The following is a 27,706-nucleotide window of genomic DNA, read 5'->3' as shown; positions in this document are numbered from 1 at the left end:
CAGCTCTCAGAGGAGGATCTTTGACATGAGATGTTTTGACAGGGTGGGAAGACAGGAGGGGTTGTCACTTTTAAGTTGTTTTCACTTGTGAAAACTCATATTGACATCCATGACTATTTTCTACTTACAGTGAAGCAGAAATTGGGCAAAATACAACCTGTTCCGGGTGCATAAAAGGTAGGGAAATTACCTCCCAAAAGAAGTGCTAAGGTGCCACTGTAGGCCTGCATTTTCTGATGAAATACCAGATGAGGTGATCTATAGTGAAGGCCTTTGCCATTTCTTATGCTTCTTGTTTTCTGATCCCCACCCTATTTGTGCCTCCAGCTGGGCTAAAAAACTTGAGAGAGAGAGCAATCCTGAAAAGGCTGGATTTCACAGAAGCATTGGAGATGTTGAGATACCCTTGTTATCTTCCCTGAATTGAGAGCAGACCAGAGCTGACACCACCACCCAGGTCTCACCTTGCTGGCACCACAGGCTGTACTCCACAGCCATGGCTCCCACCTCTCCTCTGGGCCATTCTCGCATAAAGCCCACCACTCAGGGTGGTATGGGCCCCACCTTCCCTTGGAGGCACTGCTGCATTCCCTGCCTTCCCTCCCAGTCCCTCCCTGCTAGATAGCCCTTCCCCACCTACTCACCAGATTGCCTGGGTCCTCAGGACATCTACAGCAACTTCCTGCTGCAATGTCATGTGAGGAAAGCATCCAAAGCTTTTGTAGCTAAAATGCCGTGAAAACAAAGAGGTAAGTTCACCCCACACTCCAAAGCCCTTGTGATACTGATTTTTTTAATGGCCACCAGTCACACTTTTGGAGCAGGACACCCACGGAAGAGCTGGTCTCTGCACCAATAGGTGCAGTCCTGCAGCCTGATCTTCCATAATGCTGAGTACTTGGAGCCCCAGCTGGCTTCCAGGCCAAGTCAGGGTGTCCCTGGGAGATTTGCCTCTATATAGGCTCCAGTGTCTGGCACTGTGCAGAGAAACAATCACCACAGCTCTTTCCCTAAAGGAAATTCCCTCTTGGCACTGAACAGCAGGGTGGCACGGCAGAGCACAGCCCTGGCAGAGCAGGCTGGGCTGGTGCAGGGCTCTGCCCTCCCCCGGCTGTGGCTGACAGCGTGTCAAGGGAAATTGGCTTTTCAGTGGGACACGCTGCTTTAGTGAGAGCCCATATGTTCCTGAGTTATCTCTTCTGAATTCCCTTTATTATCCCAATGCCTCTGTCACCACCCTCCTGCCTCTACCCTCTCCTCAGGCCTCCATCGTGATGCAGAGGCTAAATAAAATATCATTTCCTTCTAATTTAGCCTTTGTCTTTGGCAATCAAAATGCCCTTCAGACCCCTGAGGATTCAACCTTCCAGGTCAGGGTAGGACATGGGAAACCCCTTCCAAGGCATTTCACTGTAGATAATGTGGCTGATTCATGAGATCATGAATCTGCCTTCTGCTGTGGCTGCTGCTTTTGGTGCTTGGGCTCTACCTCCCTTTCCCTCCCCACAACACCACCTCTCCTGGCCAGATTTTGCAAACCATATCCTGGGAAACTGGGAGCCACAGGAGGAGAAAAAAACTAAGAGCAATTTAGATTTACTGAAGCAAGGTCTCTGTGCACAGGAGAAAAAATCTGTGTGAGTCCAGAGAGCAAGAGAACTCTGTCCCTGCTCTAGGAGGGGCTGAGCCAGGGAAGCAGCAATACTTTGCAATTCTGCCACTCCTGTTTGAGCCCTGGAGTGCCAGAGCGGACAGAAGAAGTGGGAGGACTCATGTGATACTGCTGGGCAAATATAGCAAGAGATAGGGGAACATTGCAAATCTGCCTCCAGAAGCATCATCTGTGTGTTATTTGTTAGGTTGAAAGTGCAATACAAAGCAGCAGCATATAGTTTTAATTTTTATAAAATCCAGTATCCTGTTCAGAATCTTTCTGAAGACTCTCTCTAACATAATACCTGACAGAACTAATGCTGGTAAAAGAACCAATGGTGTAAAGGGAAGACCTATAAAGGACAGTATATAATTTATAATGGAGTGTTGTTATTTTAACCTTTCCTTCTTTGTTCTGTTTTATGTATTTGAGTTGAAAGTGCACAGGAAGCAGGGAGATAGACAGCGTTAACTTCACCCTGTAAAATGCAACACAGGTAAAAAGGGGGAAGGCTGACTTGTTTTTGTCACTCATGCGATCTCCAAGGTAAGAAGGATGTGTATGGAAGGAAAGTCTCTAGTGCTGGTGTCCCACACATTTTTCTGGCTGTGTTTGTCCATTTCTGACATGGCAGTGTGCAAATGTGTGGCTGGGGAACAGATGATTCTAGGACTTGGCCCCAGGTATCTCCTCACTGTCTACTCTGGACACGAGATGCAGTAGGGATGCAGGAAAAGGTAAAGGACAAGGTATGGGTTGTTTGTGTGTATCCATGGTTATCCATGGATTAAGAACCCTTGATGGAGCTGTAGGGAATTAGATCACAGGACCCTTTCAGAAATAGAATCAATCTATCATCTATCTATCTATCTATCTATCTATCTATCTATTTATCTAAATCTATCCATCCATCCATCCATCCATCCATCTTAAAGCTGCAGCCTCCTAAACATCTATTTAAAACATTTCAAAAAGCCAAGCTGGCAAGAGGTGAAAATCAGAGGGAGACAGCAGGGTGGGGAAAGCGCCCGAGAGCCGGCAATGGAGGACAAATGGTGCCCAGCCCTGCAATGGTCCCAGCCCCCATTCTCACCCTGCTAGCATCCCTCCCGTTGGTAAACAGAGACAGACAGGCAGGTTTTCACCTTGTCTCCTCAAACAAAGGAGCTGGCCCTTTGTTCCACCGTGTGACTCCCGGGCAGATGGAAGGTGCCTGAGGGGTCTTGTTCAAGGAAAGGCTCCAGTATGCAAAACGCACCCAAGGGCAGGCAGGAAAGGGGTGGGCTCCTCCTGAGAAAGACCTGGGTGAAACAGTTTTTGTCTCCTGATGGTTCTTGTTTTGACTTTGAGAAGACATAAGTAGTCTATAGTTTTACTAACTGAGCCTTTTGTTTTAATAGAAACTGAGAGGGAAACCCGGCATTTGGAGCCAAACTTTAGTTCTGAAGGGGGTGAAAGCCAAAATCCTGACGTCAGAAGTGTGTGCATATTTCAAATATTTAAAATTCTTGCACAAAATTTCTTAAGAGGTGAGACTCTGACCCATAAATCAACTCAATGCAAGCTTTGCAAAGTACTAATATTTGCCAATTCTTGCTTTTATCCTCAGGGGATTTACTGGTTTTTATCCTTGTTGCTTTCAGTGGAAGTAAGAGAGGCAGACAGAGGAAATAGCCAAGCCAAGGAACAAGAGTTGATGAGAAACCCATAGTTAACTGGTCAGTTAGTCTATCACTCAGTGCTCTTCTTCCAAGGCCATTGCACCACATGTGTGGCCTAAGCTGAATATGTGTGCTTTCTCCAGCCTCCTACAAAACACAAAACACCAGGCTGAGGCAATTCCATCTCTGAAAACATATTGATTTCTTGTAGGAAGTGTCAGGCACTGCATGGGGAGATTCATTTCCATACCCAGCTCAGATCTGCCCCTGTGGATGGGCAGTGTCTGGGTTGAAACCAGTCACCATCAATGGACGTGTTATTTGGAAGATGCCCATAGTGCTGTTGGCATGATTTGCCCCCTTGTTTCATTATTTTCCTTCCCTACTCTGACCTATTATTAACAGACCCACCTTCTACCTAGTGTTTCTGTTTCCCCTGATATATTTGTAAAAGGCCTCTTATTCTCCTTAATCCCTTTGGCTATAATTAACTCATTCTGCATTTTTGCTGCCCTTATCTTTTCCCTGCAAGCCTTAACTGACTGAATATTCTTGTTTGGTTGCCTCCCTGTTTTCCATTCCTACTAAAGGTTTTCTTTTTAATCCTCAGATCTCTAAGCAGGCTTATTTCTTGCATTTTTCTTCTTTATTTACTCTTCTTTTCCTCTCCCCATTGCTGTGTAAGGTAGACCCCATCTACCTTACACACATCTCAGGATGTGTAGATCTCAGGTCTTACTCACATGGCACATTATTTGCTCCATTTCTTAATTCACTTCCACTCATTCACCTTTTTGCTTTGGCACTTTTTTTTTTTTTTTTTGCAATGCTGGATTTGCCCTTCCTTCTTCTTGGGAGGTTCCTACCTCCTCAGACAGCTCCTTTCTTTCACCCAACACCTTTTGTTCTACAAAAAACATGCAAAGTAAAAATTACTTATTTTTCAGAAAATACTATTTATGCAGGGTTTATTTTTGGCCCAGAAAACCAGAAGGGCTGAATGTGGACTCAGAGCTCTCCAGCACTCTGTGGCTATGGATTGGGATAGTAAAAGCCCACAAGGGATGGTGCGGACATGTTCACCATCACCATGCTGAGACAGCCTGTCCTGCCTGTTCTTTGAGGGTGCACAAGGAGGAGGCTTGGGCCATCCTCTCATTCCTCAGCCCACTGCTACCACCTCCCTCAGGAGCAAGCACAGTGAGAGGATGGCATTACTGCTAACAGAGAGATATAAACAGAAGCGCAATCTCCAGCCATGCTTTTCCTCTCCCTCCCAAGGACACTAAAGGAGAGGCCAGCAGGCCATGCTGGTACACTGTGTAATGGATGCAGTGAGTGGGGATGAACAGCCCATTCTTTTGTTCTTGCTATTATGGAAACAGAGGCTACAGCCTGCTCCACCCCATGCTCAGTCCTGGGTGAGGGCAGCACCAACTGCCCACGGCCATGCCCACAGCCAGTCCTGCTGGCCTTGGTCCCTGTCATCACTTAACAAAGCCCATGGCCACTTTTTTGCCCCTTACTTTCCTCCAGTTTCAGGCTTTGCTGCTCTAGCACTGCGGTTCAGCAAGGTAGAATGGGGAAGGGAAGGAGGAAGAAGTTTCAGGGGTTGTTTTACAGAAAAAAAAGGAAAAAAAAAAAAAAGGGAAAAGGCAGTTCTCCAGGGCCTGGGCACGTTTGGTGGTTTTACCACTTCTGTTGCCTGGTCCACCTTTTTAGACACATGAGGAAACTTCTGAGAATTGCCCTGGGCCAGCCTGGAGCACTCCTGCAGCTGAGCTCAGGGCAGGGGAGATTCTAGCCCAGGCCAGGGGAGACACAAGCCCAGGCCAGGGGAGACTCAAAGAGCACAAGGCAGGGGAGACTCAAGCCCAGGGCAAGGGAGACATGAGCCCAGGCCAAGAGGAGATTCTAGCCCAGGGCAGAGGAGACATGAGCACAGGGCGGGGCAGACTTGAGCCCAGGCCAGGGGAGACTCAAGCCCAGACATGTGCCCAGGCCAGGGGGGATTCAGCCCAGGGCAGGGCAGACATGAGCCCAGGGCAGGGGAGACTCAAGCCCAGGGCAGAGGAGACACGAGGAGTCCAGGCCAGGGGAGATTCAAGCCCCGGTCAGGGCAGACATGAGGAGCCCAAGGCAGGGGAAATTCAAGGAGCCCAGGCCAGGGCAGACATGAGCCCAGGCCAAGGGAGACACAAGCCCAGGCCAGGGGAGACTCGGGGTGCCCGGCAGGCCGTGAGGGGAGCAGCAAGGCCCGGCTGCTCCCAAACACACACTCACGCATGCACACCTACCAGCCTCCTTCCACAAAAGAGGCTTCTTTCATTTCCTGCGAGAGGAGGAGGCGGGAGAGAGGGAACTTGAAGGCTGCAAATTCCTCAGCCACATATCTCTCGCCTCCCTCTCCTTTCCTATGCTGCCTGCCAGCTCCACGTTCAGGAGCTGCAGCTCTTGCTTCCCATACAAATAGGCAAGGCTGAACAACTGTGCTTTTAAACCTTGTGAGACATTCTGTTGCTTTGGGGGTTGTTTTCTTATCACAGCATTCGTGTGCTTTGCCTGTCAGAGGCACCCCAAGGCTGCTCTAACTCCAGAGGGCCAAGTTGCTGGGTAGCTGGTTTGGAGCACAGGCATGCCTTGTGCTCTGGTTTAAGCATTTTTTCCACCCGAGCTGCCCCCTTGTTGCCCCCAGCCAGCCTCAGGAAGCTTGTCTTCATGCACATTGACAATTACCCTGTGCTGGAGCTAGGCTTTTCCAAACCTTCAGCTCTGTACCTGCCATTTCAAAGGGATATTGTTGTCAAACACCCAGCTTGTCACAAAACTGTGAGCTGGAGACACTAAAGCAGCAGGTGGTACCCAGGTGTGTTGGGCTAATCCTCGGCTTTTCTAAGGCAGGGTTCCTTTTCCCTCATGTGTAACTAGGACAAGCACAGGAGAGGCAGAAGGTGTTTCTGTTTCAATTTGGCACTTGCAGGCTTTCCCTTATTTTATATAAGGTAGGCTGCACTGCTTCTCCTGTGTCAGGGACAGACATTAGGGGTGATGGCTGAGGTCTTATTCTCCCCAGAGCTGTAGCAAAACAGCTCACACCAGCCATCCCAGGGTTGCTGTGACTGTGAGGAGCTGGTGGTTCTTTGCCCATTCAGAGCATCCTGATGCTGTGCTGTGGTGAGTTAGAGCCACTGCTGATGCAGGAGGGAGTGCAGCTGCCTCTTCTGTTTCTTTGCCTGACCCTGGAGGCATAAGTGAGTGGTATCAATCAGAAACGATGCCTGAAAGTCAAGTAGATTTGGTGTTCATCTAAATAGGGGAAATCCTGTGCACTGAGATTTCAGGACCTGGTGGCTGGAGTGCAAAATGCATGGAGAGAAAGCACACTTCTGCAGAACATTTCCTAAGACATCCAAGGACTCTCTGAAACCCACAAAGCCTGCCCTAAAACCACAGCTGCAACAAAAGAGGAAGAGTCCACAGCAGAACTGGGAGCATATTAAACCTTGCAAAATTGGTCTCTTTCTGTGGTGGGGAGCATGTGTATAAATACATACACACACACACACACACACACACACACACACACACAGAGCTGTGCTTTGCAGCATCAAGGTAAAAGTGAAGGCAGGATGTAGGAATGCTGAGCAGGGGTGGTGATTTCAGGCAGGGCTGGATCAAGTGCAGTGGCCTGAGCCAGTGGCTTCACAGGGAGAATGACCAGTCTTCCCAGGACCTAGTGCAGTGGATTTAAAGGATTCTAGGTGGTTCCTAAGCCACACAGGTAAATTCAGCAAAGATGTAAATGGGAGAGTGAGCCATCAGAAAGAAAGCAGCAAGGATGAGGGTGCAGATGAAAAGATGTGCAAATGGTGCAGAGTGCATAGGCAAAAGGAGTGTAATTTCCAAGTGACACTAAGGAAGAACGTAGGAAAAGAAAGTAAAAAGACTGTGTTAAGATATAGCCAGCTGTCTCACATTCCAGTACCACCTCTGTTCTTGTCCTGACCCCACTGAGTGCAGCTGCTGTTGAGCTCCAAGATGTGCAGGCTCCTAAGAAGGCAGAGTTCCAAGCTGACCCCAGTGACACTGCCCAGGGTTGCTGCTTTCCTGGGAGTCTAGTCAGGAGCTCAGGGTTAACTCTGATGCAGGACCTTTGCTGGGTAGGTGTGTGTCCCTCCTGAACACCTTTGCTGGAGCTGGAATGACTCTGGCAACAGGGATCTTCACAAAGAAAGGAAATTCAAGAAGCCTGTGCCTGAACACATTGTCTGTAAGAGGTGTTGCTTCATCTGGACAAGCCTCTGGGCCCATAGTGCTGGTGCATACTTTGGGAATGTGCCTATGGTATGGTTTGCAGTCAGAGCTGCATATTTTGCCTGCTGCATGTATTCAGCTGCAAGTTTCCATTCTTGGCATGTGACCCTGTCCAAGGCCTTCCCTAACACAGATTAATGGATTGCCACAACTCTACATAATATAGAAAAATCATGCCTTAACTAAGCAGGCATGGACTGTAGGGATGTGAGTTAAGCAGGTGTGGAGCCTGTTCTAAATCTCAGGAGTCTGTAGCTTCTGGGCACAGTGGACTTGCCTCCTGGAGGACTCTAGAAAGCACAGAAGAAGGAAATGCACTGGAGATCCTTGATGCTATCTCAGTTCTTCTGAGCACAAGGTCAGCAGAAAAACAGCGACTCCATGCTATGTCAGGACTGCAAGCAGGCAGGCTCCTCTGGGCAAGCCACAGCCCTGATTCCGTGACCAACTCATCCAGGCCAGGGATGTGGTTGGAACTCCCTGACCTCCTTCAGCCCACACACCCAATCTTTCTTCCCAGGAAGTCAGATCAGAGCTGCTGTAACCCTCAAGATGGAAGGTCCAAGGAGTGGCTGAGACCAGGGGTTACAGCAGTGTTGCTATCTCAGGATTATCCATGTCATGCCTTCCACTGGAGCAAAATTCACTTTCATATCCCTCAAAGTCAGCTTACTGTGGAATTAGTGGAGAAAGGGAGTAAAGCAAGAAGATAGTGCAGTGGGGGAGCATTTCTTTGCATCTTTCCTGGGTAGAGGCATCGTCCCAGTTCCCATCACTTGCAGGACCAGCTGTGATTTCTCGCAATGCAATGCCAGACACAGCCATCACTCTCTGGGTTCCTTTCCCTTTCATTGTCCCTCTGGAGAACAGGACTCTTGTTAAAAACCCTGCAAGTATCATTGAGAGCCAGCTCTATTATTCCCTAGCCAGTGAAGCAAGACAGGCATACTCTCCCACAACCTAGGGATGCCCCTCTGATCTATTACCAATGGGGCTATCTTTAATGGGATCAGAGCCTGCCCTTTTTCACATCCCACAGGGACAACACCTGCCCACCAGAGAACAAAGAAGAAACCTGTTGTGATGGGAAAAAAGACAGAGTTCTCTCCAGAGAGGCAGCAGAGCTGTTTGATTAAGAGCATCTTTCTCCCAGCCAGCTGGTTTGCTAGCAAAACAACCAACTAGACTTCATCTTTATGCAAGAGAGGAAATCTCTGTGGAGCAAATGCCATGAGTTCCATTTTATTCACCTATATAAACCACAAGAAATCTGGGGAAATCTTTGCAGAAAAAGACTGTAGAAGCAAGAAGGAAAATATTTCTGCCTAAACCAAATATTTAAAAAAATATTTTTAAAGGGTAATTTTAGTGCAGTATTTGAAATTCTGCAGAAAAGAGATCTATCTAGAAGCTTCATCTCTAGCTTGTCTTTCTCAAGAGACACAGCAGTTAGGATTGCTCTACACTTCTCTGTAGCCCCTCTCTTTGCAAAGGTGCAGCATCCCAGTCAGGCAGGGCCAATGTGTTTTCTGCATGAATGTTCTCTGGAGTCTGTCCCATGTATGCACATCTGCCCAGAACTGCCCTTTATCTATAGCACTCCAGTCCTGGGGCAAAAAACCAGGAGAGGACCAAACCACCCCAATCTCCTTGACAGTGGTGCCAAACTCCAAACCAAACCACACCTTTTTTTTTTCTCTGCCTGTTTCTCAAATTGGAGACCAGGCTTCATTGCTGGTGCTTATCCCATAAGCTGCCCAGAGGAAAACTGGCATATGAGCACAGGAGCAGGTTCCAAGGGGGTCAGAAGAAGGTTGCCTATGACACAGGGGCCTTTGTGGTACATGGTTCATTAGCCTAGTCCAGAGCTGGAGTGGAAGGACTCAGGCATGCTTGGGTGTGTTTGTGCATCCTAGTTTCTTTGGCAGTTTGGTGACTCTTGCAGAAGTGTAATTGTGAGCAAAGTTTTATTCCAGAGAACGCAGCACGTAGCAAGAAGTTCACCTTCAGTTAGAGAGAATCTTAATATGACCTTCCGTGAAAAAAGGGACATTGTTTTGAGTTTTTAAACAGCTGCTGTGTTCCACCCCACTAATGGTTGCGATTCAGGAGCGAATAATATAACCTTAGATAAACACCTGGTAAAATAATTGGGATCTTTCCTGGCGGGGGGAAGTAGGCAAGTTACTCAACAAAAAGAAATTATTATTCTCACTACGTAGGAAATGAAGTGTTCTCCTTTTCATCATCAAGTGGGCTGTCACACAGAATCTCTCCCCGCCCTTCTGGAAGCAGCCCAATGTCATTTGCAGTGCTCTCTTGCCACCTTCATTCTCATAGGAAGCCAGAGACCATTTTAGTTAGGACTCATGTATCTTCTCCGTTTTCCCTTCCAACCTTTGTCTGCTTCTCCATCCCATCCTGGCCTTCTTAAAAATAACCCTTCCAGCTGCCCTTCTGCTGCTCTGTATGGGAGCAAACCCCATTTCCTTTCTTGAGGCAGCCGTGACATGATGGCCAGAGCAGCCAAAGTTTCCCCCAGCGGTTCCCTCCTGCCAAGCTCCGTGTGAGCGCTCGGTACACGAGCGGGGCTGGGCAGGACTGCACAGAGCCAGGCCTTGGGTCTTGGCCTCCATCGGATGAACAATTTCCCGTTGAAGGTTACTCACTTCCTGTTTTCCGTATTTAGACAATCTGGGCCTATTGGGAGCTTTGATTTTTTTTGTAAACTTCAGCTGTTTTAAATGTTAAGTCGCGGGAGACTGAGGTAAGGGGAAGGAGGGGGAAAGACCTGAAGACAAATTAGGGTTATTTAATCCCGGGGCTGTGTTCCCTCTGCAGTGTTCTAGTGACCATTAGAGCATGTGAAAGGAAGGTCAGGGGCTGACAGCATGGGAGATGGCGAGAGGGCTGCTTCACAATGGGCCGGGGCTGGCAGCGCTGCGTGCGGCTCTGCATGTGCGTGGGGCTCTCCCTGAGGCACTGTGGTCAGCACTTGGCATCAGCCAGGGGATGCACCCCAATGACTAATGTCTCCAGTGTGTCATCTGTGCCACAAGCAGCTGTATGGAGGTGGTAAGAGCAGTGCAGCAGCTCCACAGGAGAGGCAGGGAGGAGCTTCTAACCTAGAGAGTGCTGTGCCCTTTCCCTGTGCCTATCAGTACACACCACATACTGACATTTGTTAGAACTTGCCCTGAAGTTTGCTAGGCTGGAGCAAGTTAACACTTGTGTGTAGCTGATAGGGCAGGTCATGTCTTCTTTATGCCTGCTCTGCAAGGGTAAACTGAGGCACAGAGCACTGTAACTCTGCTTGTTATCAGAAAGTGAGTGTGTGAGGGAATGGGGTGAGTCCTGGCACCAGTCAGGCAGTGGTCTGCCTCCAGAGATGTGCTTTTTCATCAAGAATATATTTCCTGTGCTGCTGGGAGTAATGATTGGAAATAAGAAAATAGTGTGCCGTCCAGAGTGACTGTGGGCTCAAAGGTTATGTGAACAATTTTGGTCTGTTCCTTTTTGTTCATCTAGTTCTCTTCTACCTACGATTAACTCTCAACATGGGATGGTTTTACTTCCAAATTTTTCAAGGATACACAAAAAATAAAATAAAATAAAATAAAATAAAATAAAATAAAATAAAATAAAATAAAATAATGGATGGGTTGAATTAAAGCAGGAAAAATAATCTGTAGTAATCTGTAATAACCTGTATTTTACAGCAAAATCCAGTAGGAATTGCCTTGAGATCACCCTAGCGGTATAACCAGCCACTAGAATGCCAGTGTGGGCAAGTGGGAGTGAACTAAAGAACCAGAGACAAAAAATCACAACCAAATAGACAACAAAATTCCCCAAGTAAAGAAATCTGCTGTTTACTCTCTGCCTGACAGAGAGCAGGCAGGAGCTGAATTAAGAGCCAGAGGAAACTAAAAGCATTGGGGAAGACTTTGGTGAAGCAGATGTTAGAAGAAACAAGGGTCCATGTTCACACTCTGGCATTGATAGGCCCAACTCCAAATGATTTACACAGGCTCTTGACCCTCCTGAGCCAGAGTCAACTTTCCCCCAAATAACTCCCTGCAGCCCAGAGTGCAGAACCACAGAGAGAGGAACGTGCAGGATACAGGCAGGTGGCTGTTTTCTGCCGGGTGCTGCAGTACAGGCTGGGTTAACGTTATACTTCCCTGATTCAGGTTTTTATAGACCAAACAGTAGCAGTTCCCTCCCTCAGTGGTTTGTTGAAGCCTTTCCCTGAAGGAGGGGTTAGTTCACTATTGTCTTTCTACCTGCTGGAAGTTCTCTCTGCTGTGTCTCTCACCCTGCAACCGCATTTTGTTCAGATGCACTTTTGGCGCTCAGAAATGCAACTTAGCTCTTACTGCAAATGCAGGGCGGTTCTGCAGTGTCTCCCATGGGTCTCCTCTGACAAGGGTCCTAGACCTCCCAGCAGCACCTTGGTGCAATGTGAGCCCTGGATTTAGGATAAGCTCTGGATCTGGCAGGGACACATAAGACTGAACCCGTAGGGCTGACTGCAAAGCTGGCACCACAGAGAATTGCACCCAAAGCTGTTGAAGAAAATGGTGTCTCTGAATTGGCACCAGCCAGCTGCCCTGCTGCTCAGGTTTGATCTGTTAGAGCAGCCTGGTTTGTATTCATATCACCAGGCTTAGAGAACAGTCACTTATTCTCACTCAGAAATGTTTACTTGCAAGGACCAGATGGCCCAGGGAATTGGGCTAAACAAAGCATTTTACTTCTAGGTCATGCATTCTAATCCAGTCCAGGTTGGTGATAAATGAACATACTCACCTGATAGCCACTTTTTTTTTTTTTGGCTTCATTTTTGTTTTTCAGGCTAATTTCCAAGGGGAGATGCCTCACCACAAAATGTCCCTCTCTGCCCTGCCACAGTTGGTCCTGAATTTGACTGTCTCTGTGGAGAAGCCAAGGATCAAATGCTCCATGGCGCCAGACTGTTTTCTTTTGCAGCCTGCAGGTAAGGGGAAGTTGTCCTATTTCTGGCTGTGTCACGCCTGCTCTACGGATGAGCAGGAGCTCAGTTTGTAAATCTGCTGCCCCAACCCCCTCCACCAAAGTGAAATTAATTTTTTTAAAAATGGGAAAATGCTTAATTGCAGTTGACATATAGGCACTCTCTGCTATGAACTTTACATGCAATCACAGATAACAGCATCAAAATTAATGCCTGCTTCCCACTTGTCCTTCTATAAGCAATAAACGTTTGGCAAGTCAGTAAATAACAAAATTCTCATGTGGCCATCTACAGGTCACCAGGATACTTAAGAAGTTTGCGTTAATTATACCATGTTTGCCATCAAAGAGGGGATATTAACCCTTTCGAGCCACTGCAGGAAGGCAGTGGAGCCATTTGAAAGTAAGTAAATAAAATCTTGTCACTAAAAGTGCAACCTTTGCAAAATAATAATAAAAAGAGGGATGTTTGAAGCAAAAACCTCAGTAGACATCATGGAAAATATAGTACCTTTTCAGCTTCCCTTTTATTTATTTTGTATTTTGACATCAAACACTCCCTGTAACCTAATCTTCTTGGCTTTTGATGTGGCCGTGGAGACATGACAATTAAGCACCGCTTAAAACAATAATCCCAACAACAGGAACCAAAGGCAAGTAATGTCAGAGTTCCCCCCTCACAAAAATCCCGTCCCCCAGTGTTTGGTGGTAGTGAAAGGACTATAAATCCGAATTTGTTGCCTTGATATCTGCTCGGTGCTTACACTTTACGTTGAACTTTACACACTTGCTCCATTTCCATTCCCTGCTGTTTGTTTTTCTTCTGCTATGCGAAATGTCTGGAGACAAACACAATACACACATTGCAGAGAGATAGTTTGATCTTTCACAGATTAGTGCCACCTGACAAACATGGGATTATTTATTATCTGTGTTGCAGGAACTGCTGAAGCCCCCGCTCGGAGAAGCACGCTCCTCCAGGCGCTGGGGGATGCACCACCCCTCCTGACAGCCTGATGGATTAGGGCCCCACTTCTTTCAGTGGATGCAACCCAACCAGCAAAGAGGCAGAGAGGCAGCCCCCAGGTAAGCCACCATCACAACCTGAGTGGGATGTGTACTGTGCAACCAAAGCAAACAACTTAATTATTCCAAATTTCAAAGAGATATTGCTCGTTCTCATTTCTCAGCTATTTGAAGATGGAGGGAGAGAGGCTGAGTTTACTTACAATCCCATTTTGAACCTGTCTAAAAAAGAACATGTTTCTGTTAAAATGAAGCTTGCACAGTATGCTATAAACGGCCTCTTTTTTTTTTCCTTTTTTTTCTTTTTTAATGGGTGTTTGCACTAAGCCTTGCTGAACAAGTTAGAGAGATGACTAACTCGTCTGAAATGATGCAGGAAGGCCTTGTCCCAGTTGTGTGTTCTTCCTTCAGCACATGGAGAGCTGCTGCAGCTCCGTGGAATTCACAAGCAGGGCTTGCAACCAGGGCTGGGCAGGAGGCTGCAGGGGGAAAGACAAGCACTGCTAGAAAGGGCTGGAATTCACACACACACTGAAAAAATAACCCAGGTCATTTTTTTCCTTAATGAGTAGTTATCCCCAAGCTGGTTTCCACAGGAGGTCAAAGGAGGAAACCCAAAATTCACTAGCAGTTTTCTTGAATATATCGTTGCAGCATCAATGCCCACCCCTACACATGGCAGGGTGACTTTGCAAGACTTTGCTTCACTTTGTAGGGCCCCAAGGGGTTCCTTGTGTGGGTCAAACTCCACTGTGTGATGAAAGCAGCTGCAAAGTTTTGGTGTCATGGAAGATGTGTTTGGTCAGCCCTTTTCTCCATCCTCACATGCCAGTCCATGTGCACACCTCCTGCACTCAGGGCTGCAGCCCTGTTCCCAGGGCAGCACTGAGCAGCTCCAGGCTGGCCATCCCCCCTTGCTCCCTTCCCACCACTGATAATGACAAATGGCAAGAAACACATTTCCAGGTGTAGAATATTCCTTTGGAGAACTTTCCCTGGTCTAACACAGGTCCTGCCTTGAAATCCATTAAGCAGCTGGCTTCTTTTCTATGTTTACAGTGCTTTTAAAATGTGTTATTAATGTAAAAGTATTTCTCCAAACACTTCAATGAAACACAAAAAATTTCAAGAGAAACCACAGTTCATCATCTTCAATGTGGCTGCTCCCTCAAAATTTAAACTAGCTTAGAAACTTAGGCACACTTAACTGCTTGACCTCGTCACTCCAAAACAACACAGGAGAATGAGCTTTTGTACCTGTGCTTCCAATACTAAATCATTCTTTAACTACCTTGTTTTGTCCTACCCTGTTAGGGTTTCAAAATATCATAGCCTGCTCTGCATAAAGTATAAGCTAATAATTCAACTGGCAACAATGACGATAATTTTTCTTCTATCGCTACTAAAAGCAGCTTTTATGACATGAAGCAGGGCACAGGTAGTTTCACAAAAAAGGTATTTATTATTCTTAGCAATATTCACCTGGAAGGAATATGAGGAAAGCATACACTTTTTACAGACAATATATAAACATGTTGTACATAATTAACAATAATTTAGTTCACTAATCCAAAAATAAGCAAAATAAAAATTAAAATAAAAACAGAAAATACTGAAGAATTTTTTATGCTGATACAAGTACAAAATAATTTAAATCTCAACTGCTGTTGTCTATGCTGCAGTGACTGACAATATATTGCACTTTGTCAACTGTATCAGTAATCCCTGTCTTTCACCCACACCCCTTCCCCTCTGCCCAAATCCTACAGAAATTTGAGTTGGGTACAAATAATGTACAACTGTACCATTGTAAAAGGTAAAAAGCAAAAAGGACCTAATTTTTTACCTCAGTAGATTAAAAATTCTGATGATTTCTCCCAACCAATTTAGTTTCCCATTTATTTCCACTTCTTTACAAAGTGCACCTATATGCCTACACAGACCAAAAAAAAAGAGGAAAGCAGGATTTTCATGGCTGCTTGGTTCTTAATTATAAAATACTACATTTTAGTAGGCTTAAAAATTACAGGCTTAAAAAATTTACATACATCCTTTTTTTGTTTCATTCTGGTTTTTTTCTTTAAAGCAGGACTTTTGCAGTAAAGATACAATTTGGCTTGATCCAAAAAAAAAAAAAAAAAAAAAAAAAAGGAAAAAGAAAAACCCAACAACAAAATAGTTACAATTTAAAAAAATAAAATAAAAAGCTTTTCACAGAGTTAAGCTTACGTGGTTTACATTATCAAACCCCTCTGTTCATTGGGGCATTTTCATCAGAAGTATACCTAAATATGTACACCGTATGTTATACTGGAGCTTGTGATCACAAGAGGCATCAGATCATAACAATCAATAGAATACACTTCACATTGGCAATAGCTTTGTTTTCGGTCATTTACGTACAATATGGTTTCATAATGGGAGATTTTTTTTTTTTTTGTTCTTTTCTTGTTTTCATATAAAATCCGCTACGGAAAACAGACGTTCCCCTTAGAACGATGCTTTCCCTCAGCTGTCTCTGTGTCTGGGATTTGATGGATGTGTGAAGCTCAAACTGATTGTCTCTCTTTTTCCCCATCTCCAGTGATCCCAGCCTCCTTTCTGCCCTTGCTCCCGGTGGACTCCACCGGGGTGGGTGCCTGAGAGAGCAGGCGCTGGCTGCATGTGGATGTGGTGGCCACACTGCCCAAAGTTTACCCAAGCAGCTAATCTGCATTTTTAAGCGACAGCTGCCAACACAACAGAACAAAATGCTTCAACCTCCAGAGTCTGCAAGCAGGATGGTTTTTGTGCCCCATTACAGTTTTGGCTGTGCTAGAACTTCTACAGGCATTTACCAAAGCTCTCACCCCTTGCTAGTGCAGGATTGCCTTCCCCCGAGTTTTTTCCCAACAAGTTTGTTTGACCCAGGTTGTCTGGTTTGAGGAACAATAGGGTAGTTGGGAGAGGGGCTCTTTTTTAAAATAAATATTTCATGTTAGGGAGAAGAATGAAGGAATTGTGTCAAAATAATCACCATCTTGGGTATATTAAAATCCCATATTACGGCTACATTTTTGCTTTGTTCCTGGCCCTCACAATCTTTTCCCCCTTCCTGGTAACTTTGGTATGGAAGATAGATGGAGCTAATCCAAGAGGGCTGTTGAGTAAATTTCCCCTCTCCTTGTTTTGAAGGCAGATTTTCTTACAGGGTAGCCATTGCAAATGACAGCACAAAAACATGCAATCAGAGGGGTTGAGGCTTTTTGTGGAAAATAAAATAAATATGACTTTGTGTCTGATTTTAAAACTTATGGTTTAATAAAGATGCCCTTTTCTTTCTCTTGTTTGTTTTTTTTTTACTTTTCTTTTTTTTGTTTTTTTTTTCTTCTTTTGTTCCCTATCCCAAAGTCCGCAATAGAAATCCAGCATGTCTGGCTTCCAGTGAGCCAGTTCCATCCTAGGAGGCTGCTTATATCTCTTTACAATATTCACAGTAATAACAAAGAGAGAAAGGAAAACCAGTTCCAAGCCTTCTCTTTCAGCTTCTGCCATCTTTTGCTTCCTGCTGGACCATTAGTATCGAACAGGTGAGTTCTTTTTTCTTATACCTGAGGGGGCAAAGTGCATTACAGGCACCACTACACACTTCTGCAGAAGACCCATCATTTGCAAGGTTTTAGTCCAGCATTAAAAGTTAACCACATGGGAGAGCAAAGGTCTCCTTTTGCCATCCCTACATTCTCCTCTTGGCAGAACATTGTCTTACTTGCTGTCATCTTAGGCAAAGTCCCATGTTCCTAATATCTGGATGGGTCTCTTGGTCATCAGGTTTTATCCCATGGCTGTAACCATGCTGGATGGGTGTGGGTGTCCAAATGAGATGCTGGAAGATGGGTGGATGGGGGTAGGTGTTGGTAGGATGTGTCCAGAGTGGCTGAAAGGGGGCAAATGCCCCATGGGCGCCATGTGACTGGCAAGGGCAGCAGCACTGAAGGGAGATGACTTCTCCTGCATGCACTTGGACAGTTCCTCAAAACACTCAGAGCCTTTCTTGCTTTTCTTTGATTTGTTGGACATTTTCCTATTCCTGGTCTGAATTCCTTCCTTTTTCATGGTCAGAGGCCTGTTCACCTGCAAGAAATGAGAAAATCAGGCTCATGCAGACAAAATGACTTTATTGTGCAAAAATGAAAATATTTGGACAGCCCCCATGTGTTTTTCCTGGATGGAGACCTTTTTCTGGCCAAAAAAAATGGTGTTTCTCTCTGCAGAATTTGTTTATATTGATTTGTTTAATAAAACCACACACACAAAAAACCCCTAGACATGAAAAACAAATTGAACTGAATTTGGCAGCTGATGAGTCTCTTTCCCGTAGGCTTACCCTCAGTCCTCATTAATTTCCTAATAGGAGATCAAACTAGGAGGCACATGCTGACCCAAACTCAGTCCTGAGACATGAGCAATCTTGTACCAGTAACCTCTGTTACCTACAGTGTAAATAATTCCAACGTATCAAATGTTCCCGCCCAGGATTAATTTCTTTTAAAAAAATTAAATAATACAACAAAGCCTTAGATACAATGATTTTTTTACAAGTCAAAATGAAGATGGCCCATCAGGATTAATTGTTGCACAGAGCCCCTTCCAAATGGCCTCCGTTTCTGGAGGGAAACTGCACACAAAACCCACTTAGTTAAAACCAAGTGTGGCAGCTCTGTTTAGCCTGGTTTGCCCAAGCCAGAAGCCAAGCTAATACATTGTAATGTCACTGAACTTAGCATCACTATGCTGACAAAGAACGGCTGTCACTTCCCAGGGGAACCTTAGAGACAGGCAAGGAATAAAACAACAACCAAGCCCCTGAAACCAATAAAAGCGCAGCGAACACCACGCAGTTAAGACATCAATCCACACTAGGCAAGCAGCGACACATGAGATGAGTAAATACTCACATTGTGCAATTTATAGTAGAGTCCACAGGCATTACAAACTGGGTCCCCGTTTGCATTACGTCGCCATAAGGTCGTGGTGGTTGTCTGACAGTTGGCACAACAAGTCCCTGCTCTCCTGGCCGCTGACTAACCAAAAGAAAAAGAAAATTAAAATGTATCGCCAGGTGGAGGGAGATCATGAGAAAGGTCAAATTGGACTCAATATTTAGTTTAGGGAAAACTTGTTACTAAGAATTTACAGAGTATCAGGGCTGGAGGAAAGGTGCTGTCGGTTTTAAGTTTTATGGATGTTATGTTTTTGTTTAAATTTAAATATTATCCTATACAAACTTTAAAGCCCCATGGCACTCTGTGTGCAACAGAAGTAAAGAGAGAAACAATGAATCCCTGATTCCACAAACAAAAAAAAATTTAGAGGGGTGAAAAAATAATCTTGAATTTTTCAAATTTTCCTTTTTCAGGATTCTAGAATGCCTCCGTCATGAAAATGCATTTGCCTTTTTCTTTTTCTTCAATTTTAGTCTTTGCCAATGTTGGGACTGGGTTTGAAACTAGGGAATCTTTAAGAATGTGATTTTTACCCCTACTCTGGCCCTTGAAAGATGGACACAAAAGAAAATGAACCACATTACTTAGCTGGGTGCAGTATTTATCAGAGCCATCACTGACAATTCAGTTTGCATTTACAAGTGAAAGGGAGAAAACAAAACCGGCTCCAACTTTCTTTAAATATTTAGCAAACCAAATTTCATGCCTTGCAGCAATGATTCCGCTGACCCCCTGTCTGCCGCCTCTGTCCCTACTTAGTTCCTTGGCTGACAAGCCCTCAAACAACTGTCTTAAAATTAAACAAAACCGCCAAAAAATCCACCACCCTGTCATAAAACTATTGTTCTGCTGAAACCCAGGTGAGGGGAAAGAGAAAAGCCCATTCACCCACCTCCCAAAACAAGAACAGGAAAAGTAGAACTGCAGGCGCCCGTGATTCCTGGACGGGCCCTTGTCTAGCAGACCCACAATAAAGCGTCCTTTGTGCATGGACACTGATGTAGAAAGTGTTATGGACAGACTAACTGCAACCCACATTTTGGGAAATTATTTTGTATTAGAAACCCTCTAGAAGTGGTCAAAACACCAAGTCCATTTTGTGCAGCTGAATTAATGCTGAGGACTCGTTATTTTCTTAAATTGGAGTTTACTTCCTAAAGCGTATCAATCGCTGTCGTTCCCTGGAGCCTTGCTCCCTGGATATTTCTGCAATTAGCCATGGAGAGCCATGGGGTGAAGCCCAGCAAAGCTCACAGGAATGCACGGGGCATCTCCATGAGCAGAGGCGGTCCCAGGGCAGTGAGATTTCCAGGGAACTCGATGCGCTGGAAGCACAGCTCGGCCCACTCACCCAAGAGGAGCACAGGGTTCTACTCTCACTTGCTCCTGATTTATGCCATGGCCCCCTGTAACTTTCCCAAAGCTGGTGGACAGTTCAGCAGCTTTAGGCAAGAATCAGACCCTCGGAGACTCGTATATTTTGGCGCCTTACTCGCCTGTGAGAACAGGCCAAAGGCAGAAAGAGGGGGTACCCCCTACTGCAAATGCACTCATGCAACCCAAACACAATTAATGTCAGACGTCCAAATGCTGACATTATTAATACGATCACTTTGCTATTGCAGGGCAGATGAACAAATTCCCAAAGATGGCCACCTCCTCTCCCCCGCAAACAAGCGAACTACAGTGGAAAAAGGGGCAATAAACAAAGCTGTAAATCAATTAAAACTAAACATTTAAACAGCTAAACACTAAAATAAACCCTCTCTAGTGCCCCCCAAACCCTGCACAGTGAGCTAAGTATAACAGTCTCCCAACACACTGGAAGGTGGAGACCTATGTTTGCATATTTGAGATGGCTTACTGATACTCAGCTATGCTGCTTAACTCTATGGCCTGTCCCATTCAGTCTGGAAAGCACTTGAGCTTGAGAGACGATAATGTTACACTGTTGTCTTAACATTTTTCTATATGTCAGTCACTTTAGAAGGCAAGTCATTAAGAAGCTTACATAGCTGAAATTCTGACTCAGGACAGAAATCTTCTATATCCCATCCCAGTGTTAGAACAGTAATGCCAATTTTCTGCTCTCTAAACCTCGTTGATATTTGCCCACGAATAGCTAGGAGATTTAGGCACCATAAATCACAAAGCTCCAAAAAATATATTTATTATTCTTAGCATTTTACACATTATTTGCGGAGTAGAGTGTATTAGAAATTTCAAAACAGCAAGCATGACTGGCAAGGCTTGCCTATAGAAACTCTCTAAAGCTTTTAGAGTCAGGAAACAGATACACAAAGTTTCATTATCTTTAACGTACAGATATCCGGATAGGAAACTACTACCAGGAGCTTAGAAAGGACTTTTTTTTTTTTTAATCAGCCAAATGAAAATACAAAGTATAGGTGACTCCATGGAAAAATAATAGGATTTTTTTTAACAGTAGGGGATTGTCTGGGGAGGGAACCAATATTAATATTGCCAGAGACTATAAGAGTGAAAATTACTTCATGGCTTTTATACAAATAATTTTTGAGTGGGGAGCCGTAGCTTTGACTCATCTGATTTGTTTTGCTTTTCTGGAGCTGGAACTTTTTTTTAGTCCATGGTGGAGGACATTCATGCTCATAACCCTTTCGCTCCCAGTGTGAGCCCAAACCATCCCAAGAGGCCAAGTAAATGAGGAATTAAAAGCTGTCATCTGAGGACAAACGGGGCGCAGGACACACGATATCCCGCGTGCATTGTGAGCGGCAGGGAGGCTGGGACAGCGGCTGGGAGCTCCTGCCGGGATGGGATGGGATGGGATGGGATGGGATGGGATGGGATGGGGGCGGAGGGGGAGATGTGCCCCGAGGCACGGCAGTGACCCCGCCGTGACTGACCCGGTGCAGGGTACAGTACAGCTCGGCTCCACGCAGGGGCTCAGCACAGACGAGGCACGACCGACTCGTGCCTGTGGGTGGTCCCGCTGCCTTATTTATCCCCAAACCCAGGAGAAATAAAGACACCTACCAGCCTTCGCTTGGGTTTAATGAGAGGTCGGTTTTGCCCGTTCATTTTGTGGTAGAGCCCGCAGGCGTTACACAGGTAATGCCCGGTGCCGTCTCTTCTCCAGAGAGGGGTGGCAGTGGCTCCACAGTTCACACACTCTCTGCCTTCTAAAAGGAAACATGAAGAAAACAGATTTCTTTCTTTAAAAACAAATTCACAAAATCTTCCTGCATTGTCCTTTAGGTATTTTTCAGAAGTCAAAACAGTGAGTTAATTCTGTTAATTAAGCACAACCAGGCAGCAGTGACATCTACAGTACAGGCAGCAAGGAGCTCAGTGTTTCAAGAACTCCCAGGCTCCAGTGAGTCTTTTATGTCATGATCAGGAATAGGCAGTGCTCTCTGCAAAGTGAGAAAGAGTGACACTCGTATTGTGTCAGATGGAAGTTATCATTTCAGCAAGAACTCCCTGAGTTCTCACCGGGCACCGCTCCCCTCCCGGATCTATTGCACTGCGGCGGTGAAATCCCGGGTTCCCCTGCCACAGAAACACCCGTGCACATGCAAACACACACACCTGCAAACACACAGCACCTTAGGGACAGAGTCAGAGGAAGAGGTTTTCTAGAAATAAATCTAAGCAAAAAGACCTCTAATTCTGCACTTTCTTTTCTGTTGCAAATGCTATGGGATGAGAAAGTAGAGCAGAGCAGACTGGGAATGGATACAAAATACCAGAGTCTCAGTTATGATTTTTGTTCTAAAGGCATAAAAATGCTGTTAATGCTGTTCTTTGAGAGAGTTCAGTTTCACTGGACATTACTGTAAAAATAGGCTTGAGTGCTTTTCTGTTTCTGTGATTTTTCAACAATCCAGTTTGGATTTGGTAGGGAGCAGTTTACCTTCATTATTAGTTTTAGTACTATGTGGTAAACATAGCACTGTAGAATGGCTGCATTAAATAAAACACAACATGTAACTCCAAGATATCTGATTCTGCATCAGAGAGCTTCCTGCTAAAGTTCATTTGCCTTGGATGGTTTGAGGGCAGGTCTGCTTAATATAGAAATCTCTCTTAATACCGTTTATGCAAATCCTACAGTATTTAACTGGAAAGGAAATTCTTTTTGCTAATAACTGAAGCAGGCCATGTTGAGTTCAGCGGGGCTCGTGTCTGCCTTAATCTAGGGAGTGGGTAGCTTTTAAACAACACAATCTGGAGTGAGAAATGAGGGGAGCTCTGCGGCACTGCATTTGCAGCTCTTGTCCCTCCTAGGGCAGGAAGCTGCAGGAGTCGTCCTGTCGTGAGTCTTAGTTTTCCTACAAAAACACTGAGTGGTCACGAACTTTCCCCAGTTCCTTACACTGGGAGCTCCCTCACAGAGGGAAAAAAAAAAAAAAAAAAAAAGAAGAAGAAACTCTAAAACAAAAGAAAAAAGGTCCTTGTTTCCCCCATGTAAAAATCAGCAGCAGCTATGGGACAAAAATTTTAAAAAAGCTACTCAGGATCCTTCTTGTCTTTAGAGACCTGGATCTTGAGTCAGATTCCAGACTCAGGAGATTTGGGCTACCCACTGCCTGTAGCTTCTCTTCCAGGCACTAAAAATGTATACATATAGATACATATAGCAGCAACTGCCTGGAAATAACAGCAGAAAAAGAATGTATTTTTCCCTTCCCAGGAATCATTTGAAACAGTACTGATGAGCTTGTAAAATAGCTGGTATTTTTGTTGCAAAACTCATAAGAGATCACATTTCTAAATTATTGTCTACTTAAATAAAAACATGTAGTGTATTCATAAGCAAATATGTTCAATGGAATACATATGCAAATGCCTATAGGGCCATTTATTTTTAAAGGACTGTCTAAATTCAGCCCCAATATATTGCAATTAATTTCCTTCCATTGGTGAGAATACTAAACCAAGAAGATCAGTAGAATCACATAAATTGTCATAATATGTGTCTAGCTGTATAACTACTGAGATTTCAAAGTGGGGTCAAAACTTTGTTCATCGCCTAATTTACAGATTTAGGACCGCACTTTTAGAAGAAATGCAAGGAAGGGTGAGCATGGGAAAGGTCTGCAGGCAGTTGTTTGGAAGCAGAGATATGTCTGATTCAGGGTAAAAAAAAAAAGCGGGGGGGAAGCATTTTCTAGTTAAAGTTAGGCTGGAGTAAGTTAGCAGTTACTGGACACCTTAGTCTTTTGCACTGGTATGTAAACTATATTTGAACTTTTGCTCTTGTAAAACGCGAAGGGAAAAAGGCCCTTTGCGATCTGAAGGGGACAGGCCAGGGAAGTTTCGCTTTCATCTTGCGCTGGAGCTTTGGGTGGTGTTAATGGAGAGACGTGGAAATTACGGAGGGACAAATACCTATGGCTGGAAAGTCCCCATGTGTCATCCATGGGGGCTTGCCTGCCTTGAGGGAGCAGGGTCGAGCCGGAGCCCCTCGGGAGCCTGAGGCCTGCTTTTCTCCGATGAAAAGGGTTCGGGTTTCTTTCTCCATATAAATCCCTCTTTGTACAGAGCGGGCTGCTGGCTCAGCCTGCCCCGGTGCCGCGTCCCGCGGCCCGTTCGAGCGCCCTGTGTGCATCGGCGCCCGCAGGAGCCCAGCCCAGGCTCCATCTCCTACTGTTAAAAACCCAGAAAAGCAGAACCGAGCAGTCACCTGTCCCCCTGTCCCGAAGCGGGCCAGCACAAGCACCCAGCCTCGCAGCAGCCCGTATCCTCGCCCCGAGAGCCCGCACGAAGCCCGGGAGCGCGGCCCTTCCAGGCGGGACACGGCTGCGACACTTACCCGAGCAGGAGCGGGCCTTGCTCCGCGGCTTGGGGGTGAAGCTGGACGCGGGGCCCCCCAGAAAGCTGCCCGGGTGGAAGAGGCTGCTGCTGTAGTCGTGGGCTGCCGGCACGTAGGAGGGGTAGGTGGGGATGGGGTGGTGGGTGGAGGGCTGGGCCCCCATGCTGGTGAGGCTGCTTCTGAGCGGGCTGGCGCTCTCCATCTTCATCCCCTCCGACAGCGACACTTGGTACTTGATGCTGTCTTTGTCCTCCTGCCGAGCCCCGGCGGAGGAAGAAGGGGAGGCGGCGCTGGTGGAGTTGGGGTCTGGGGACACTTCCTTGGGAGGGGTCGGGGGGAAGCCGAAGAGGTGGGAGCCGGAGTGCGAGGCCGGGGTGAGCGAAGACACGGAGGCGGTGCTGGAGGTGCTGCTGCCCGGGTACACCGAGATGGCCCCAGGCGCTCCGGCCGCCGAGGGGTGAAGGGGTGTCTTGGTGAAGGGGCTGACGGTCCAGGGGTTGTGGTGATGGGCAGACAGTGCCGCCTTGCTGCTGTCCAGCCAAGGGATCCCGGGGCTGTGGATAAGGTGAGGCCGGCACATTTGACTCCCGGTCAGGCGGGCTGTAGGAACACAAGAGCGATTGGGGTCAGCGTGGGGCGGCTCAGCCCGGAGCGGCCGGGGAAGACCCCAGCTCCCCGTGGTTGGGCAGCCGGAGGACAGGCGGCCACGGGAGACACTCCACAACCCAGGGAAGAGCAGCCAGGCTGGTGGAGCAGCCCCTTCCCCCTGTCCCATCTGAGGGACATACCAGACAGCCCGGCTAGAAGGAGCAAGGGGAGCAGGAGGGACACTCAGGCAATCCCTTTCCTCCCACCCCATTCCTAGGAAAATGCACTAAACCCCTTTTTACTCTATCTTTCTGAGCTGCCGTAATGCTCTCTCTTCGGCTCCTAAGAACACCCCCAAATAAAATCCATCGCCGGTTTGAATCGGTTTGTATTTTGCATCCGGGAAGTAGCCGTGTCTGAGAAGTTTTAGCCCGTGCGCACACTGTTTCCCCTTCCTCTCTCACCTCCCCCCTTTCTTTCCCTCCCCTCCGCTAGCCTTTGGTTATCCCTAGGGTTAAAATCCACCCGTGCCTGCCTGTCTATCCTGTTTTCGATCTCCTTTTCCCCGGCTCCGACACACCGGGGCGGCCCCGAGTGAAACTCCTCACCCCTCGCGGGACACCCGCGGCTCGCACGGCGGGGAAGGGGCCGCGGTGCTCATTTACCGTGTGCCTGGCTGTACGAGACCCTGGCCCGGGCATGGGCGGAATTGGCGTAGTAAGGGTTGCCCTGGGAGTCCAGGTGGTTGAAGAAGACGTCGACTTCATCCGGAGGTAGGAGCTGCGCCGGTTCCATGTAGTTGTGAGGCAGCCCGGGGTGGTGGCTGTCGGGGTGCTGCCCGTTGAGCACGGCGTGGTGGGCCATCCAGCGAGGCTGATCCGTGGCCACCTCCATGGCCTTGGGCCTCCCCTCGCACCCACCCCCAGGCCAGGAGCGAGCGGCGCTCGGCGGGGGCGGGCAGCGCTGCTCGGGGGGTCGCTTTGGACGCTGCCCGCTGGGTTTTAGGAGATTGGGGTGGCTTTTCTTCGAAAGAAAACCGCCGGGTGAGTGGAGCGCGCCCTCTGAGGAGTGGGAGAGGACCCCTGAAGTCAGCGTGTCCCTCCGTCAACAGGCGGGCAGCGGAGGCAGGTCCGGGGAAGCGCCAGGGCAGCACCTGTAGGGAGAGACAGGAGGGTTGAGGAGCTCGGCAGCCGTGGGTGCGCTGCTCGCCGGGCCGGCTCCCGGCCGGCTTCTTTTCCCAGAGGTACATGGAAGGGGAGGGGGAAGCAGAGCCCCTCCTCCCTGCCAAAAATATCCTGTCCCCAAAACTCCTTGCCTTGCTCTCTCCCTGCTCATTGCCCCGCAAAATAAACAGAGATCCATTTCAAACTCTTAACTAAAAAGAAAAAGGAAAAAAGAAAGGAAAGGAAGGAAAAAAAAAAAAAAGGAAAAAAGGAAATAGTTTCGTTCTCCCCCCCCCCCTCGCTAGAAACGTCAATAGGAGTTTTTCCAGCTGGCTTCAAAAGCGGGGTAAAAAAGAACGGCAGAACTAATACAGCGTAGTTCTAGCAAGAACTCCGACTGACACAAAAGGAAAAGGAGGGGGAGAAATAGGGAGGGAGTAAAGAAGAAGAGTGGAGAGAAGGGTGTTTAGAGAAAGCAGCGAGTGCGCGCTGGCAGTGGCGCGGCGACCCCCCCGCGCCCCACACTTACCCGGCGCGGGAGGCTGGGTGGCGATGAATGCCGGCGTGGACGATGCGAGTGCGGCAAAGAGGAGGAGAACGGAGGGGGAATTAAAAAAGCGAAGAGAGAGAGGAGGGGGCAAAGGCAGAGCGAGCGCGGGAAGAGCCGAGGAGGTTGGATGGAGAGTGTTACTCAGATGGCAAAGCCGCTGCTCTGGCCGACTCGGTCCCATCCCCGCGCATCCTATATGAGCGCTGGCGCCAGCTGGCCGCGGCGCCGCCGACGGGCCGGGGTGCGCAGGGCCGGCGGCCGGGCCAGCCAATCCCGCCGCCCCACACCGCCCCCAACCGCACCCCCGGCCCCAAACGGAGCCGGCCCGGGGGGGGAGCGCGGCAGACCCCCCTCCTCCGCCCCTCTGCCCCCGCTCGCAGCATCTCGCCCGGCAATGCCGTGGGGGCTTTCCCCGCCCGGGCGCTGCACGCCCCTGCGGGGCGGGGACGGCCGAACGGAGGGGGTCCCGCCGGGGAGTGCGGGATCCGGAGCGGGGACAGGGGGGCCGAGCGGAGATGGAGTGCGGGAAGGGCTCGGCCATGGGGCTGACTCCGCCGGGTGCTGCCCCGCCGCTGAGCCGCGACTTTCAGCGCCGCCGCCGGGATGCCCGCGGCTGGAAATCGGCACCGGGGAGATAAATATGCTAAAATCCCTTAAATCAGGCACAGCGGCGCGCAGCCGGGAGCGGGACAAACCTCAGCCCGGTCACATTAGTTTGAAATAACTGTCTGGATCGGGAAAAAAATAATTAAAAACAAATAATTGTGAGGCTCCGCGCCGACCCCGGAGACCGACGGGACGAGCAGGGCCCGGGCAGCGGGGCCGCTCCGAGCCGGCTGCAGGGCAGGGACGGACCCGGCCCGTAGTGCTCGGGCCGGACTCGGGCTGGGGCTGGCTGGCAACCCTGGGCCGGGGAGCCGAGCCGGGCCGGGCACAAGGACACTGGGACGGAGTGCAGCCTTCCCAGTGG

At 47.7% G+C, this 27,706-nt stretch overlaps 1 protein-coding gene and 1 long non-coding RNA gene across 3 annotated transcripts; one reads left to right on the top strand and one right to left on the bottom strand.

The window, feature by feature from the left end:
* Positions 1 to 134: 134 nt before the first annotated feature.
* LOC131562991 (uncharacterized) lies at positions 135 to 16,955 on the top strand. Of its 2 annotated transcripts, XR_009275273.1 has the most exons (6): positions 135 to 177; positions 328 to 749; positions 12,487 to 12,628; positions 12,920 to 13,027; positions 13,565 to 13,710; positions 16,235 to 16,955. It is a non-coding gene; the product is annotated as an uncharacterized LOC131562991 (long non-coding RNA). The 2 variants fall into 2 exon arrangements; XR_009275272.1 differs by lacking the exon at positions 12,920 to 13,027.
* GATA2 (GATA binding protein 2) lies at positions 16,931 to 27,036 on the bottom strand. Its single transcript, XM_058812838.1, has 6 exons — positions 26,716 to 27,036; positions 25,689 to 26,176; positions 24,436 to 25,035; positions 21,654 to 21,799; positions 18,588 to 18,713; positions 16,931 to 17,763 (listed from the first exon to the last, which is right to left on the bottom strand). The coding sequence occupies exons 2-6, from the start codon at positions 25,915 to 25,917 to the stop codon at positions 17,464 to 17,466; spliced, it is 1,401 nt and encodes a 466-aa protein (XP_058668821.1). The 5' UTR covers positions 25,918 to 26,176; positions 26,716 to 27,036; the 3' UTR covers positions 16,931 to 17,463.
* Positions 27,037 to 27,706: the final 670 nt, after the last annotated feature.

The sequence above is a fragment of the Ammospiza caudacuta genome, chromosome 12 (assembly GCF_027887145.1).
Source record: "Ammospiza caudacuta isolate bAmmCau1 chromosome 12, bAmmCau1.pri, whole genome shotgun sequence".
NCBI classification, from domain to species: domain Eukaryota; kingdom Metazoa; phylum Chordata; class Aves; order Passeriformes; family Passerellidae; genus Ammospiza; species Ammospiza caudacuta.
This window is presented reverse-complemented; position numbering and strand designations above follow the sequence as displayed.

Excerpts from the sequence above, each read along its gene's own strand:
- GATA2 (XM_058812838.1), bottom strand. The coding sequence starts at position 25,917 with ATGGAGGTGGCCACGGATCAGCCTCGCTGGATGGCCCACCACGCCGTG. Across the intron at positions 25,036-25,688 it reads CTCGTACAGCCAGGCACACG|CCCGCCTGACCGGGAGTCAA; the intron begins GTAAATGAGCAC and ends GTGTTCCTACAG. Across the intron at positions 18,714-21,653 it reads TTAAACCCAAGCGAAGGCTG|TCAGCGGCCAGGAGAGCAGG; the intron begins GTAGGTGTCTTT and ends TCTTTTGGTTAG.